The sequence below is a fragment of the Pieris napi genome, chromosome 15, assembly GCF_905475465.1.
Source record: "Pieris napi chromosome 15, ilPieNapi1.2, whole genome shotgun sequence".
In the NCBI taxonomy this organism is placed as follows: domain Eukaryota; kingdom Metazoa; phylum Arthropoda; class Insecta; order Lepidoptera; family Pieridae; genus Pieris; species Pieris napi.
The window spans coordinates 2,109,587-2,127,123 of NC_062248.1; the positions used below are offsets into that span (position 1 = coordinate 2,109,587).

A 17,537-nucleotide genomic window follows, 5' to 3' on the forward strand; every position below is an offset into this window, starting at 1 on the left:
AAATAAACAAGAAAATACTATATATTTTACAATATGTTTGGGTCCCCAGATGTTAATTGTCAGTATTTAAATGTATTCTATGGTCGTGAGTGTCAGCACACAGCAAATACAAAATGCTTCTAGTGTCAAATGATACATGACAACTAGAGTTTGGACTTCGCTTATTTTAAAATATTTATAAAGCAAGTATAATTAATATCTAAATCCTGTTAATCACAAACAATTAGGGATGAAACAGTTTTTAAAGAAGAGTTAGTACAAAGTATTGTTCAATTATTTAAGACATTTGATCTTTTGTGTTTTTCTGACAACAACAAGAAGAATTTGTCTTCAGAGTTTGACAGCAGTAAACAAAGTTTCAAGGACAGCGATAAACTATTGAAAGCTAACTAAACTACAACAAACTATATTTAAATTATTTTGTCAATCACACAAATTTTTTGGACTTAAATTATATGTAATTAATAATCTTTAAAATAGTTCAATACTGCGGTAAGTTGTTGTATTATTTTGAAAAAATCAGCTGTTTGTCAATAATATCTTCGATCTCTTTCATTCATTGATTAAAATGTTAATGCTGTCCTTATCCCACAAATACATTTTTGGGCAGTCTATTTTGGTACATTACCATCACTATGAGATGTGATTATACTAATTTTGTGTCGTCTTATGGTTTAAGAATACTCTTAGGTTTCATAATTAATGGTTGGAAGGTAACTTACGTTAAATATCACATCGATTTGCGCAACAAAACCACGCTTTGCTTCTTGCTTACTCTAACCAATAAACATAATTCTATGTATGATTACAAAATCTCTGCCTAAATATTTCGTATTTAAACTGAGAATACACAATATTTAGCATAACATACATTTAAGACAACTATGACAAAGCATAATGCAATAATGCAGTTTGACTATACTTTTAAGATGAACATTTATTAAATATCAATTTATATACCAATTCAGTCAATCAAAGCTATCTGGTAGAAATGGGTGCTGTCTAAAAGGTTTTTATTAATTAACTTAATAATACTTTTTATATTTTCGAATCTTTTTTATATATTTGTAGTTAATAGTGTTAAATTTAAAAATAATTTTGAATTTCCAGAAATAATGAACATATACCAATCTTGCCAAAAAGCATGGAGACTAAAGCATGTATCGATAAATGCAAGGTAAAAGAAGATAATAGTGCAAGATATAAATGTGAATATGATGGGTGTGAGAGAACATATAGTACAGTTGGTAATCTACGAACCCACTTGAAAACACACACAGGTAATGATTAAATATTTCTAACACACCATATCGTCAAACAATATATTACCATCTATTGTATTTATATTTCTAGAAATCAATGTATCAATTCTTAATATAGTGAAATAAATATGTAATTTGGATACCAAATACGTATAACTAGTCAATTGAAAGTTGGTAACAATTTTACTTAAGAACATAGTTGATGTTAGTATTTTTACCTATATATATTGTATTCTTAGTTTTCTAATCTTGGCTATTTTTCTAAAGACCTAGAGATTTGAAAATTAATCAAGAAAATTTTCTGACTCTTAAAAGATATCTATTTGATTTACTAGAACCACTTTTTGCTGCCTGTTTTAACTATACACCTGTAAGTTCTTAAAAAAACCTAATAATTATATAGTATCATCACTATTTTTGCTATGTAGTAGGTACTTATATTACTTAAAAGGTATTTTAAACTTTGGGAGTAATAATTTATTTTTACCACCTATTACTAACAAGACTCTTTTTTTAGTTAGTTTATCGGGTTTAGTTAATTAAGCTATGTCCTATTGATCTTTTCAGGCGAGTACAGGTTCACATGTCCGATGCCATCATGTAATAAGGCGTTTCTCACATCCTATAGTCTCAAGATTCATGTGCGAGCCCACACAAAGGCAAAACCATTTGCATGTAATATGGGAAATTGTAATAAGGCATTCAACACTCTATACAGGTACATTGATATTCGTACATTCTAAATTTGAATTAATTTATTTATGTATTGCTATTAATTACTCATCATATACAGTTACAGAATCATTTTGCTATTGTCCTTACTAATATACTGTCTAGTATGGTGTCTTTGTTGTATTTGGTTAGCTACCAATTTTATCTTGCTTCTGTTAATACAGTACAGGTATAAGGAATTGCATGTTATATAGCACTTCATTATTACTAGCCATTTTATGTTGAATCTTTGGTCTGTATGTATAATAATATATTTAGTTAGATAGTTTTATGAAAGTGTTTGTTAAGTAATTTACCCGAATTATTATATACATAATGTACATACAAGGTTCGATCTTCGTAAAAAATGGTCAAACAAGGTATGTTATTTGTCATTTCTGTCTAAACAATGCAAAACGAATGATAAATAACAAAAATCTAATTACTTTAATATATTTGTCATTAAAAGTATTAAATTATAATATATCTAAAGTAAACATACATTATTCTACCTAAGTATATTTATTTCAGCTACAATTTAAATTTATTTTATACAAACACATTAAAAATAAATTATAACATTGCTTCTGTGCAATAGAGAAGGTTATCAGCCCCAAGCCCCATTAATGATGACGTCACTAGTACCTTGGACTTGAAAGATTATGCAATCCAACAAAAGGGTTATTGTTTTCGAAACATGAGTTTCTAAACAGAACAACTCTTAAGATTTATGATCACTTGGGAAATTGCCAATTCGTATCAACGCGCGATTTTAATGCAAATTAGTGAATCAACTTTATGTCGTTGGATTAAGAGTCAATTTTGAATGTATTAGCTTAACTATTTCTATACCGCATATCTGCCACGAAATTTTGTGGTTCCCCTTTAATTTTTAGTTTATACTTATCATGTTTGGTGTTTCCTTTCGTGGTCTTCTATTACGAAATTCGGTCATTTTGTTTAACCAATTGTTAGTGAGGTATTCTAAAGATTTCAGTTCTTATATATTAGACTTATATTAACAACCAGTGGCGCTACAACCTCGGTCTAGCCCACAGATGACCCGGCAAACGTTGTTTTGTATATTATTTCTAGGAAACATTTTTTTAGTTCAATAAAAATAACTATCTACTATACTTAAAAATAGGGGTTGATCGTAAAAGGGTGAAAATTAAGGGTTGTATGTATTTTTGTATGCTGTATCATAAAAAAATAAAACCAAAAAAATTTATCTAAAAAATATTTTTTTAGCAGTGGCCCACCCTTAACATTTAGGGGTTTGAAAGATAGATAGTAGCCGATTCTCAGACTGACTAAATATGCATAAAATTCATAAGAATCGGTCGAGCCTTTTCGGAGGTGTATGGAAACGAACATTGTGACACGAGAATTTTATATATATTTAAGAAAAATATAACACAAATGTTAAGTAATATCCATAAATACTGTCAGTAGTCTCGCTGGTGCGTTGCCGGAATCTAGAAGTAACCTAAGGGGTCCAGAAATACTTTGAACAATTAGCTAGGTGCTCTTAGACTTTTTTAAAAAAAATTCAAAAACAATTTTTTAGATTAGTATTAATTCTAGTGAATACATGTCATTTAATTTTTATTGCACTTGTACTGTACCCTCAGTAGGTACTTTTATATTTTTTTCTCCATACCTTGGTTGTCTGGAAGAAAAGGTAACGAAATAAATAAAACATCGCAATTATCACATCACATGTCGAACATGTTACAGGATTGATAGGTGACAAATTGCTGATAGGAAGATATTCGCACGTTAAATGTATTGTGCCAGAGATCAGAATTGCTAGATATTTGGCACGCTTCCTATATTGTTGTTTATTGAGCTAATTTGGAACATAATACTTTTTAATTGAAAATTCGTTTTTCTTAACCATTTGATAAATAAATGGTTCAGTAATTGTAATTCAAGAAACGTTCTAGTTTATCAGTAGTACTCTACTTTTGCACCGTCTAAGGGAGCGTTCAACTATTACGTAACAAATTTTGGGAAGGGGGGGGGGGGTCGTCTTCTTGTAAAACGTTACGATGCGGGGCGGGGATTGAATTACGCGTTATTGTTAATATTATTATCGACTTTCCAGTACTTTACACCACATAATAGAGTACTTTACATCACTGGGTGGTCACGAAACGTTTTACTATTGGGTACAGAAAAACGTTACGGCGCGTTACATGGTTACGTTACAAAAATTGCGTGACGTAATACTTGAACGCTCCCTAAGTCATTTGTCAATTGTTTTTTATGCACTTATCTGTGTTACTCTATGGCACTGGTTGCCGAACTTATATAAGGTTGACGGTCTTGATTGTTGACATTACGTGATGAATTTTATTGTTTATGCTTTTTAAGTTTATACTAAAATTTGACTGAATTACCTTAAAAAACGAACGAACTTTTTTTATCTGTTTCGTCTCATTTACAATTACAGATTAAGAGCTCACCAAAGATTACACAGTGGTGATACATTTAATTGTAAGGCTGAGGGTTGTACAAAGTTCTTTACGACGCTAAGCGATTTGAAGAAACACATACGAACACACACACAGGAGCGCCCGTACAAGTGAGATATATTTACTTAGCATAACGTCTTACGATAGACAAGGTTTTAATAGCAATTTCAGATTATTTTTACAGGCCGGCAACGCACTTACGATGAACCAAAAAGTCGACGGCGTGTGTCATGCACAGAAATATTAGGCCAGACCTTAAAAGGTTGCAACACCACCGGCTTTAAGTCACTTTTTTTAAATATAACAGGGGGCAAACGGGGAGGACGCTCACCAGATTTTAAGTGATACCGTAGCCTCTGTACACTCAATGCCACAGAGCTCGCGAATATGTTGCCGGCCTTTTAATAGAACACTTCTCCTGAAAGACCTAGAATTGATTCGGAAATACTTTGTGGGTAGCTGGTTCCACATAGCACTGGTACGCATATCTGAATCAGAGCAATCCATCCAATTATCACTGACACAGATCACATGTCGTCTAGGGGTTAAGAAATATTAACTATTTGGTTTAATAAATATTAATAATAATCTCGTTCATTATTTCATTCCAACTTCATATCTTATTTTCAGATGTGGAACAGACGGTTGCGGTAAATCATTCACCGCGTCTCACCATTTGAAGGCACATGCGCGTACGCACACGGGTTCGAGGCCGCACGCGTGCGCCGCACCATCTTGTGGAAAACATTTCGCAACGCCCACCAGTCTAAGAGCCCACGCTGCTAAACATCAGGTACCAACATTTATGCCTTTCGGCTTCACCATTAGTTGTATGATTGTTTAATGACGCGTTATACACTTGCGGTATGATTATAATTACTATTTTAATTCTTATTTATCTATTCCATGGACCTAACACACAACTTATACTTAAGAAATAATTGTTGATAACATACTAATGTATGAATGAAACTCAAATGTGTTGCTGAAATATGTATTTTAAAAGAATCACTTTTATTCTATTTTATAATCCAAAATGTTCTAACAAACACATCATCGAATTAATTTAAATGACAAGCCAAGCGTTTGACGTTCATAAGTGTACATTGTGTTACCAACATGAATAAATGATTTTTGACTATTAGCGTGTTTTCCACAGACTAACAAACGAACTTAATGTAACATCGGTAAACACATAATATATAATCAATAATCTAAAGAATCTAATCTAATATTAATTATTTCTTTATATGTATTTAAATAATATTCGTAGTAACCTCTAATTCTCATTCGAATTCTTCGCGATTATGACGGATTATCCGGAGCTGGATATATTCGGTAGTGGGCTGATCAATTTTAAAGAAAGCATTATTAAATGACTAATCCGCTGTTATAATGGTATTTTTTTTTGTTCAACGATACAACACCCAGGATCATCTACTTGAAGTTAAGTAAGCTATCATGTAATTGTAAAAATAAGATGGTGCTAATGTTTTACCCTGCTTGAGCCTATTTCATTTGTTCGCGTTAAAATAATTTTGAGGCGCAACAACTTGAAATTACTGCCGCTTCACAAAAACAAATAATTTATTGAAGTGAAACTTCTTTAGGCGCATGACGGTAAAATTTTTACGGAACGTCACGAAGATTTGCAGCGTATTTGTTGAAGAAAAGGGAGAAACCGATCAAGAGAGAGTGGGAAGGGTTTTATATTTTATGCAAAATAATTTATTGAAATCTTAAATGACGAATTGTAAATTAAAATTCCACGTGTTTTTACTATCGAAAAAATAAATTTTAAAAATTAAATTTATTATTTGTATTAATTTCGACACTTTTAATATTTTAATGACAATTAAATTCATTAAATTCCTAACATATCTTACTTTTTCCCTTCCTCTAAGTCTCGGAAATCTAAAGTTTTAGATTTGTATAAATATGAACAAGAGTTAAAAATTAGTTTGCCAAAGAAGTTTCACTTTCACGGCATGTCTCATGTTCGATGACATGTGTCAGTCACAGCAGACTGATCACTGTTTATTTGAAAAAAAAAAAATGATCTCGAAACAGATACAAAATGCAAGACCTAGACCAGAAGGTTGTAGTGATATGTTGTTTTTTTTTTAATTCAGTGGCCAAACGACAGCAGCAGTAGTTGGCAAGTTTTATAAACTTTCAGCAACATATCGGCATAACAATTATTATTTGAAAGTGTGCTTCAAGACACTAAACCAGTAGGATATATTATTCTCTTGTGTATTCAAAATACATTGAACAAAATACCGTTGAAGTTGTTTATTTTTCTAAAGAAAAAACAATTGCAATCTGAGTCATTTGTGCACACAGCCGTTTGTGCACGTTCAGCCAAGAATAATATATTTCACAGATTGGACTAGAGGTTTTGCAATTACTATATTACCCATTTGACTTTTCAGACGGAAAGTGAGCCGCAACCAGTTAAAGTATCAGAACCCCTTCCCAGTAAACCGCCAGATGGGATGAATTGGGATAGCCTCCTCGAATCCTTCGGAAAAATCACCACAGAGTCCAACTCCACTGACGGCAGCCTAGACGATATTAATCCTCTCTCTAACAACGTCGACATAACCGAACTACTTTTTGACAACACTAACGATAACGCTAACTACGACATCACAAATCTTGACCTAATCCCCTTCGATGATAAGACCAAGAAAATCGACTGGAATAAAAATATGGACATCAAACCCAAAGCGATGCAATTAGCCCTAGCCAACGAAGTGGAACTACAGGCGCCGTGGATTGACGTCACAGCTTTAGCGGCTTCCATACAAGAAACCCCAGTCAGCATCAAAGAGAAAACACCAGAAAATATATTCACCCTTGCCACTTTTGTCCCCACACACATGCAAAGTTACATAGACCTTAATTCAGAAGTACCTACAGCGAATGTCGAAACTTTCGACCTAGATACGCCTAACATACTAGATGTCAGCGATAAAGTGTTTAATGACAGTGAATTGGTAACAAACTTCGATCGTCCGACAGAAATAGATTTTCTTAAACCCGGTCCTTCGATTGACAGATCTCTAAATACGCCACCCCCAAAAGTTCAGCACAATATTGAAATTAATCCTTCCAATTCCGTACTGTTTAATACGGATCTCGCTTTAGAAGACACACTTCTATTTGACAATGAACCGCCATCCGATATGTATGTGGTTAGGACAGAGAATATATTCGGCAAACAGAAGAGGAATGCTCTAGAACAATTAGCGGCCGATGCAGGCATTTGTTCCTGCGTTAATTGTAAATGCGATCCCAATGGTAATTGTTCTAACGACGTAAAATCAAATAGCAAAGATTGCTGCGAAGATAAATGCTCATGCGTGAACTGCAAATGCAATCACGCCGAAATGAAATGCGCAGTTGGATGCGGTAAAGCCACAGATACAAACCACAACACGTTCTTAGATTATCATAAACGACATAATAATTCAAATTTAGAAGAGTATGGAGTCTATACGCACGAGTGCTACGATGACACGCCGGCCAGTGTCGCCGAGAGTTTAAAGAAGTTGACATGTTCTTGTGATACAGATAATAGCACCTGCTGTCAAACCAATGACAAAAGAGATAAAAAATCTTGTTGCGTTACTATTTGTATTAAAAATGTGGAGACCTTTAAACGTTTTCTTAATAATGATTTGTTAACGGCTTTGAAGACACCAAGTTTTAATATGACAACGAGTTAGCTTTTCGTAGTAATGATTATGCATTTATTTGTGTACTTATATGTATTTGTGTGCATACAGAAATTGCACTGTCTGGTGCTGTACATTAGAAATTAAGAACTAAATGTTTTCGATGAATTTAAAGTTATAAATTATTTATTTATTGTTAAAAAATTATAATTATACTCTATTTTATTGATCAAAAGTGATATTAAACCACATTTTATTGAATAAATATATTTAATAATATTTTTACAAGGTGCTATAAATTAATATTTATAAAAAGAACTACAACCAAAGATGGTATAGTATTAAATAATTATGTACAAAAATATGGTATTTAAAGTATGTTAGAGCATAAAATAAATTTTATTCATGTTATAAAATTAGGTAAGATATTTTTGTAGTATTCTTGATATAGAGATATATATTTTAATATATGTATAATACGAAACTAATGTGCCATCACAATTTTTTTAATGTGTATATGTAATTTAATATATGGTGCCGAAAATGTGCCTTAAACATTGTTATAGTACTTACCTAAGTGCCTTGCACAAATCAAATGAGATTTTATTAGATATTAAAAGCAATAATCACAAGCTGTAAACTTTCTAGTCTCAATAATAAACGCTTTTCATAATAATAGTCTTTTATTTCTCAATTCACATTAAAAGTATATAATACGTAAAAACTTAAAAGCTATTTGAATTTCATATTTGAGTATTCCCTTCACTTAAATCTACCAAATAATTATAAAAAAATTATAAAACTCTTTACAAAACGGTTTTAATTAACAGCCATGTTTAAATGCAATACATTTTAGAGATCTATTTCTATTAAATACGTAATGAATACATCTATGACAAATTAAGCCAATTGCTTTACTTAGTTAAACATTTCCACAATTTAAAAGTATTATTTAAACTGACCCATCAAAGCTAAACAGAACTAAGTTTACTCAACTTCAATTATACTGATTCTGAACTAAACAATAATTGATAAAAGTAGCACTCATAGCTTAACGCCGTTTTTTCTTGTCATGCCTTCGTGCTCTAGAGATTGTTGCTCGATGTCCGGGAGATGATTGTTCTGAACTACATTCATCGCTGTCGGTGTAGGACTAAACATTTAGAAAATATTATAATTATTTTAGGTGCAATAATCTTTCACTATGATTTGTATCAAAATACAAATTGCTCTCATGTAACTTACTAATGCAAGTAGGTGGTTTTGGCTTTTGTGTTTTTGTAAGTAGATGCCTAAAACTTGCATCATAAATTTAAATAGTATTATGTTCTTTTAATATTATACATACTAATTGAACTTAGCAATGTTATTAGTTCATGAATTAAAGTTACAAAGCAATAAGGTACGTCAATGTAAGTATTAAATTTTAGGAGCGTAGATGATAGGTTTCTCATTAAATAGACAACAGCACACAACTTATAACATTATAATTGTTTAGTATATATTACAAATTACAATACCTTTTCATATGGGTAAGGTTCACTTTGGTCGTCCGTTAGGGTAACACTTGCCAGTAAGCAAACTAGTTGAAATGCTGCCCCAATGTAGAGTCCGTACCGAATGATGGTACTCATCATATCTTCAGCAAAGATCTCACTCGGAATCATTTTTTGGGTTACGAAATAGGTTTATACAATAAAGTGATAAATGTATTTATTACTACTTAAGTCTCTTTGACCTTGGCAATAATCAATACTTTATACTACTAAGGAATCCTAGAGAGTAACTCAGAGTAGAGACAGCCGAAATACAAAAACACTTGAGTCTTGAACAATGCCGAATTCCGAAACAGTGTTCACAACTAGGGATGGCGATCTGAGATCGATTAATCGAAGAATCGATTTTTCGAGCAGAAAATATCGATTTTTTAAATCGATATGAAGTACTGTATCGATTCACTGAATCGATATATCACCCTTGAAAATCGACATTCGATTTTTTCTGTTTTGGTATAAACCATACAATTATTTGCATTTAGTTGAATGTGCCTGAATTATAAGAGTGCTGCCGGTTAAAGAGTTAACTACTCATAAACTCGCGAGATGGCTGTATGTTTAGTATCCTTTACTCGCCTCTCTTTAATAAAAAAGTTACGTTTGTAGTCTTTGACTTTATGTATTTATAATCTGTGACGATTGATATTGCATTATTCATTTGTTGTTGTCGTTTAATGAATACTGTTATTAGCGTAATATAAGTATTTTCATGATTGATTTTCATCAGATTTTCATGTAGTGTTTGTTGCGAAATAATAACTAATTGAGAGTAGGTAAGTAAATAAGTAAAGCGCTTCTTATTTTTTACTTTGACGCTATTATTTTCAGTTTGTTCTGTTAGTTGTGATTATCATTTAAATTTACTTTTACACAGGAATAATCAGCATTGAAATAACTAATAAGTAATATGTGGAATTCTTATTGATGGAAGTGTTCATACTTCATTCACGATTACTTTATGTCCAATTATCTATTTATTGATAAGATATCGTTAATTGCAATATTAATCTTGTTTTTAGTAAAATTGATACAAATTTACATTGTAAACGCAAACTTGAAAAAAAGATCGATTTTTTAAGAATCGATTTTGTAGGCCTCGATTTTTTCGTGAATCGATTCATTAGACTACGATTCGAATCGATTTAAAAATCGATCTTTTTCGTAAAGAATCGCCATCCCTATTCACAACCTGAAGCCAGGCAGTTATCGTACCAGGGCCGTAAAATTATCGTATATGTGATCCATATACGATAAATTATCGTACAGTCAGGAAAATTGCTAAAAATACTTTAAAAAATCAGATGAATCGTGAAAATAAAATGTTGCAAACGATTTATAGTTTAAATCTTGTAAACTTGTGTTTTTCAAATTGAAAAAAATAATAATAATTCAATCTCTTCCGTCAAAGAGGAACAAAAATACGCAATATTTTCTCGTTGAACAATATGGTGTTCGCTCTAAGTGATATACCTATTGTCCGTAAACATCGCATATTATTTTTATCACTTAAAATTTGTTAGGTATTAAAATGTTATCGAAGACTTCCAAATCTGCGTCACCATACAAATCGTGAATTTTTTGGCTGTGCATTCTTATGCGTTTTTGTGTTTGTACATTAACGCTTTGTTCATCTGCTGTAGTTGCCTTGTGACAGCCGAGTTCCTAGCAGCAGAGTTCCTAATAGAAAAATAAGCCAATAGATGGCACTGACACTAAAAACTGTAATTTTTATTGGGCTATCTGTGTAATCATCAAATTTTTTATCAGACTGGAAATTATCGTACAATCTGCGTACGATAGTCATGTACCATCGTACATCGTACGTAGTTATGAAATTATCGCAAATGTACGATAATTATCGTACGGTTGTGAACCCTGTTCCGAAACCGAATAAAACAATTGTCAGTTGTCAAATTCATAGACATAATGTAGATATGTCATATTGTAGCCACAGACTTTTAAATATAACGCTAAATTCTGATAGTTTAAAGCTTAAAAAGGTGTTAGCATTATATTATAGATTTATCATAAAGAGTATTAGTTAATTGAGTTAAAAAGTATGATTTCCTTAATTATTGTGGCAATAAATATATATAATGGCTTTTCAGGATAGTAACTGAATAATATGATCTAAAAGATTTTCAGTTTACGATTTTATCAAGACATTGTATTCAGGGGGTTTAATCAAGATGCCTTAACAGTAGGTAGTGAATGTAGAAAGTCGAAAATTAAATTTGTATGAAAATTTGTTGAGACGAACTGTCATTTTAATGATAATAATAATTCTTGATTATATTTTTTTTATTTAGTTCAGTTTGTTGATAATATAGGAGAATAAAACGTATATAATTTCAAGTTCAATTCATATTTATTAAGAATAATCTAAAAACGTCTAGTTGTAGGTAGGTTAATCAAATAATTTCTTGTGATTATAAAGATATATGTTGTACAATTATATTATTAAAACTTCGGAGTCTAAAGCAATAATTAAAGCATTTAAATAGAAGGTATTTTTTCTGTCTTATTCCGCTTTACCATCTGCGTTTCCTTGGCATCCAGCGAAAACAGGCCAGTTGCATACCTGTAACAAATTATTTTGTTAATTATTTTTAGGTGGTGCTCTGCTGCAGAGTGTTGGAGGGCTAGATCTATGAATGTAGTACACATTATTAAACACATTTTCCCTACTTCTATAAAATAGCTACAATATAATACACCAATATAGTTTTTCGCGTAAAATTATATTTTCTAAATCTGGTTAAATGTGACGAACACAAAGTAATGCGAAATAATAATAAATTATACTTGTGTGCTACTTATAGTTTATAACTGACCTGTTGTTCTTTGTCGAAGTGAAGATTAGGAGGGCATGACCTTGCAACTCTGTTGCCCCATACGCAAGCGTAGAAAACGCCGCAGTTTTCTGGTTCAGACACAAGCCAATGAATAAAGGGATCTACTGGGCACCCATTCTCCAGAAACTCAATGCCTGGCTTCTCTGTTGGCAGGACTTCTACTTCTGTTACATCCCCGTCAACAATTTCCGGTTCGTCTGATAGGTTCTGGATTGATGCATGATTGACTATTGATTGGTATGCTAACTCTGGTTCATCGGTTTCTGTTTCTGGTGGGGTGTTCGGTTGGCAGTTTGAGTTAGCTGGCCAGTCACATATCGATTCGCGCTCGTTGAAGTGGAGACTTTCTGGGCAGATTCTTTCAACGGGATAACCGTGTGTGCACTGGTAGTACTTATTGCAATCTTCGTGGGCGAACAATTTCTCAATTGTCCAATCAACGGCTTGCTCTGGTGGACAGGGATTGTCGCGTTGGGCCAGTGTGGCCACAGCCAAAAATAATAAACCTGCAACTGGAAAAGATACAATTATGTTTAATTATCGAATCACGTATTTTGTTTTATTGAATCCTCAAGTTTACCTTTCATGATTGATCAAAGGTGTATGAATGCTTGTCTCGAGTGGGTTTATATTAGTATTTATAGGAAACTTAAAAATCGTTATCGTTTGAAATCAAAGCAATTGAAATATTATCAAAAGTTCTGATAAAACATGAGCCGTAAAAGATGATAAAGTTTATTGTTTAATTGTCTATCGGAAGAAAGTAAATTGATGTTTTTCATTAAAGGTAAATAAAATTACGAATATGATAATAACATAAAACATATTATCAGGCTTGAGTAATTTATGATTGAGCTCTTTGAAAATAGGCGTCAATTGATATGTTCATTGTTCAAGGACAATGCCGATTTATCGTACAAAAATACCATCGCTTTTCATTAGTCTACACATTGTGAATGACATGGCATCTTATAGAGTATGAAGATAATTGTCAAATATATTAATTTTTAATCTAGACAAAGTTTTTGTATTTTACTAGGCTATATATTATGAGATAAGTTACTATAGAAAAAAACTGATATTTCCCAAGTATGAGGAATGGTGTGGGTGATTCAATCCTATAGCCCTTTCTCCACTGCTCCGGTCCGGCGTCGGATACCGAAATGAGTCATGAGAAAATTATCGGAATGCCGGATTGCGCTTCTCTACTACATATAATATCCGATCCGACAATAATCGATACTTGTATATTTATCATGCAACACCTATATTAACTAAAACCCAAATACTTTATTTAATTAAGAAATCGTTCTAAATTCTGAATATTTTATTGCCCTGGCAAGTTTATTACTTTTTTTATATTGTCTATCTTAAAATATTATAATCTACTCAATAAATAGTTCACTAATACTATGATATAAAAATATAAATAAATAGCAACATAATTTGGTTTGGTCCAGGTTATCCAGATTCTTTCAAATTAAACAAACTATAAATAAACCTGTGAATAATAATTATATAACCTCTTGGATACTTAACCACCGCGTTCCGATCTAGCAAGTTATCGGATCGTTAAAAACCGGATGCCGGAGTAGTGGAGAAGTACCAAAGTACTGTCGTGAGTTTCTAAATCGGATCGGTAATTAACGTTTGCCGGACCGGAGCAGTGGTGAAACGGCCTAAGGATATGATACTCCATCGAACGGTCAAACACCGCCTGGAAATTGATTTCTATTAACAATTGTTCGTATTGTGAAGGAAAACATCGTGAATCCCTGATTGAACTTAGAAGACGATATGTGTTAGGCACGATTGATACTTATAATCTGGGGTCTCATAGAAGTTTGTATCATATTATTATTTTTTTTTTCTATCATAACGGCAACTTAAATGAATTCGATAAAATAAATATAAAACGAGCCTTAATTATAATCTTTCAAGAACATATTTCAACAATGAAACCTTTCAATGAACATTTTACAATTAATACTTTAGACTCTCGACGTAAACAATACGAAATAATGCTACATGCCATCTCAAATGAAATTAATTGCAGCTCACTTCTAGAAAAATTGCACTTCCATGTTCCTGCCCAATAGATTCGTAATCGTGTTTTGTTTTACGATCCTCACGTGGTGCAAAAGAAGTTCCTTAGAAATTTATATAAAAGAAAGTACAACATCTTTCCTTACCTCTACCCTTCTAAGTTCTTGATGGGGGTTTTAGGGTATGATTCACTAGAACTTCGTAGGGATTTGGTTGTGATAAAATTTGGTTTAAGCATAATTAATAACGAAACGCAAAGCGCTTAAGCGTGTAAAGGTGGCGTAATTGTATTGAAGTTTTATAGTGGTTTTTGTTAAGGCCATTTATGGGCTGTAAATAAATAAATCACGAGCATACCCCACATACACATTACACAACCTCTTGTACATAACCTTACTTTCACACCATCACACAACACAGCCGAATTAGGTATTGCTTAGATATAAATGCAATTAATCATTTTTATAAATGTTTTACTTTCGTAAACATTGAAACCTTTGTGTATTATATACTCCAACTTTAGCTATATGTTTAGTGATTGTTATTTGTTTGTTAAATAATGAAAATTCATAATTTTGAAATAAGAAAACCCGCGAAAGAATCGCACACTCATTACGGCGGTATGCGGTACGTAATTCAAGTATATTACGCATAATTGTAGCCTTATCGTACGTGGAAAACAATGGTAAAAACATGTCTTGTTTCTAAGGACTAGGGGCATGTAATTTACAAGGATGCACTTGTGACACTCCAAGGCGTCACGAGTAACACGGCCTGTCGCCTGAGTGTTTTCTAAGGAAGTCATGTTTCTTAGAATAAAATCTTTGCTGAAATTATTACGCACTATGATACAACGAGAATAAACAATGTATTAATATAACTTAGAAATAATGGCTTCAGCGTGCGACATCCTTGAGGTCGTTGGTTCGATCCCCAGCTGTGCACTAACGGTCTAAGTGCGAATTTAACATTAGTACGAACGGTGAAGGAAAACATCGTGAGGAAACCGGCTGATCAGTGATCACCTTCATACCTATTAGATTGACAAATAATCATGAAACATATACAGAAATCTGAGGCGCATTTTTTTTAGTAATCGCATAAACCAAAAACGCTGCACCCGGGAGCCGAAAAAGTCCATAACAAGCTTTACGATTATATTAACGTAATAGTTGCTTCAGCGTGCGACTCCCATCCCTGAGGTCGTAGGTTCGATCCCCGATTTCTTTCTATGTGCATTTTACATCGCTCGAACGGTGAAAGAACACGTTGTGTAAACCGGGTGCCTTAGACCCAAAAATTTGCCAGCGTGTGTCAGGCACAGGACACTGATCACCTACTTGCCTATTAGATTGACAAATGATCATGAAACACATACAGAAATCTGAGGCCCAGACCTAAAAAGGTTGTAGCGCCGCTGATTTATTTTATTATTTTTTGTTTATTATAATGTACATATACATTATTGACAATATTCTTAACCAATATTATAACTAAATATATTTTCGATACGTTATTTCAAACAAGTAGGTACCATGTATGTTGTGCTTCCTTATTTTAAATGAATATGTCGAAATAGTTATTTCCCAATTAGATTGGCTAGTTTATTGATCGATACGTAGAAAATCGTACTGTCAAACTAATCAGCTAGATAAGAGATTTATTGCATATTGTTTAAAGCATCGGTATTAATCACACGATTACAATTACTGCGAATATGAAACTTTTTATTCGTAAGTTTTTTATTGATGTCTATTATTATTCATAATTATTATTTATTCAAGCGGAAAACAAGTCCATATGATTGTCATTGTTACAATATTGTCTTAAATATGACCTTCGCTTTAGTTGGCTGATGATGAAACATGGGCAACGCTGACTGAAGAAGTCGTGCGTTATATATACGTATATAAAATAAATATTATATGTATTCGTAAATTAATGGCTAATCTACTACGGTGGGTGGATTTCAAACTATTTAATCACCTTCCTAGAAGTTATATATTACTGCTGCGTAATACTTTCAAGGGGAAGGTGATTAAATTTCAAACATTAAATCAAAATTAAAGGTACCTTTAAAGTGTGGGAGAATATTTTGTAATTATTATAATTAATATGATTTGCATGCCTATTTATATATGGCTGACTGTGCAGATTTTTAAAATTAATCAATCGGAATGTACCACTTTATTAAAGTATATCAAATCACAAAACTAAAAAGGGTACTTGCAGTCCATTGCAATGACTAGTCCAGCCTTCCCGCTATTGCCGCCAGCACGCTGTTAGGGTGCGTCCGCATCTGGCTTTTCTTACTCAGAAGCGGTCAATACTTTGACAATGATTTGGTATTAAAAATTAAAATTCGACATTCCAACAAAATAATACATTCAGAAACAGAGACGTCGAGATTATTTGAGTAAGCATACTTCGACTAAAAGCTGGAATATGATAGGAACTAAAATAATAAACCTAAGGGTGCGTCCACATCTGGCAAATATGCCGCGAATTTGCAGCTCGCGAGCTGTTTGCGAGCAGCGGGCGTGTAAAAATGCTACAAATAAATCTATTGTAGATATTAGAATCTCTTACAGAAAATGTGAAAAACATTTAGAGAAGGTCTTGGAAATATTTTCATATTCTACTTTCATGTCTCTGTTTTAGTTTTTATGATACTCCTTGTCAATGGAATCGACACAAGAAGAAAGAAAAAGATGAGAGATTCAGGGGGAAGCCTGGAAACGAATTCTTATAAGAATCTAGATATGCGAGGAAGGATTAGAAAGTCGTTTTTTGTGGTAATTTTGTTGTTTATTTTAAACTCATGCTCGGAAATGTTTTACTTTTGACGTGACAACGTCTTATAATTCGATGGAGCCGGCTGTACGAAAAAACATGACGCATGCGGCGTTACCTCGCTCTTACAGCCTGGCCACGGGACATTCGC

General features: G+C 32.7%; 2 protein-coding genes and 1 pseudogene across 5 annotated transcripts; 2 read left to right on the forward strand and 1 right to left on the reverse strand.

Moving 5' to 3' along the window:
• The first annotated feature begins 130 nt into the window (after positions 1–130).
• On the forward strand, positions 131–8,812 carry LOC125056564. Of its 4 annotated transcripts, none has more exons than XM_047659721.1 (6): positions 131–492; positions 1,111–1,280; positions 1,830–1,980; positions 4,432–4,563; positions 5,084–5,246; positions 6,889–8,812. In XM_047659721.1, exons 2-6 carry the CDS (start codon positions 1,145–1,147, stop codon positions 8,185–8,187), a joined length of 1,881 nt encoding a protein of 626 aa, XP_047515677.1. In that variant the 5' UTR covers positions 131–492; positions 1,111–1,144; the 3' UTR covers positions 8,188–8,812. The 4 variants fall into 4 exon arrangements, with proteins under 4 accessions (XP_047515677.1, XP_047515679.1, XP_047515676.1 ...); XM_047659723.1 differs by having other exon boundaries at positions 136–251; XM_047659720.1 differs by lacking the exon at positions 131–492 and adding an exon at positions 581–713.
• A 3,229-nt stretch (positions 8,813–12,041) lies between these two features.
• LOC125056834 (peritrophin-1-like) lies at positions 12,042–13,262 on the reverse strand. Its single transcript, XM_047660139.1, has 3 exons — positions 13,128–13,262; positions 12,527–13,059; positions 12,042–12,273 (listed from the first exon to the last, which is right to left on the reverse strand). The coding sequence occupies exons 1-3, from the start codon at positions 13,132–13,134 to the stop codon at positions 12,214–12,216; spliced, it is 600 nt and encodes a 199-aa protein (XP_047516095.1). The 5' UTR covers positions 13,135–13,262; the 3' UTR covers positions 12,042–12,213.
• Positions 13,263–16,275: 3,013 nt separating this feature from the next.
• LOC125056567 overlaps positions 16,276–17,537 on the forward strand; it is a 32,972-nt pseudogene continuing 31,710 nt past the window's right edge.

Excerpts from the sequence above, each read along its gene's own strand:
- LOC125056564 (XM_047659720.1), top strand. Across the intron at positions 1,981-4,431 it reads GCATTCAACACTCTATACAG|ATTAAGAGCTCACCAAAGAT; the intron begins GTACATTGATAT and ends TTACAATTACAG. Across the intron at positions 5,247-6,888 it reads CCCACGCTGCTAAACATCAG|ACGGAAAGTGAGCCGCAACC; the intron begins GTACCAACATTT and ends TTGACTTTTCAG.
- LOC125056834 (XM_047660139.1), bottom strand. Across the intron at positions 12,274-12,526 it reads ACTTCGACAAAGAACAACAG|GTATGCAACTGGCCTGTTTT; the intron begins GTCAGTTATAAA and ends AATTTGTTACAG.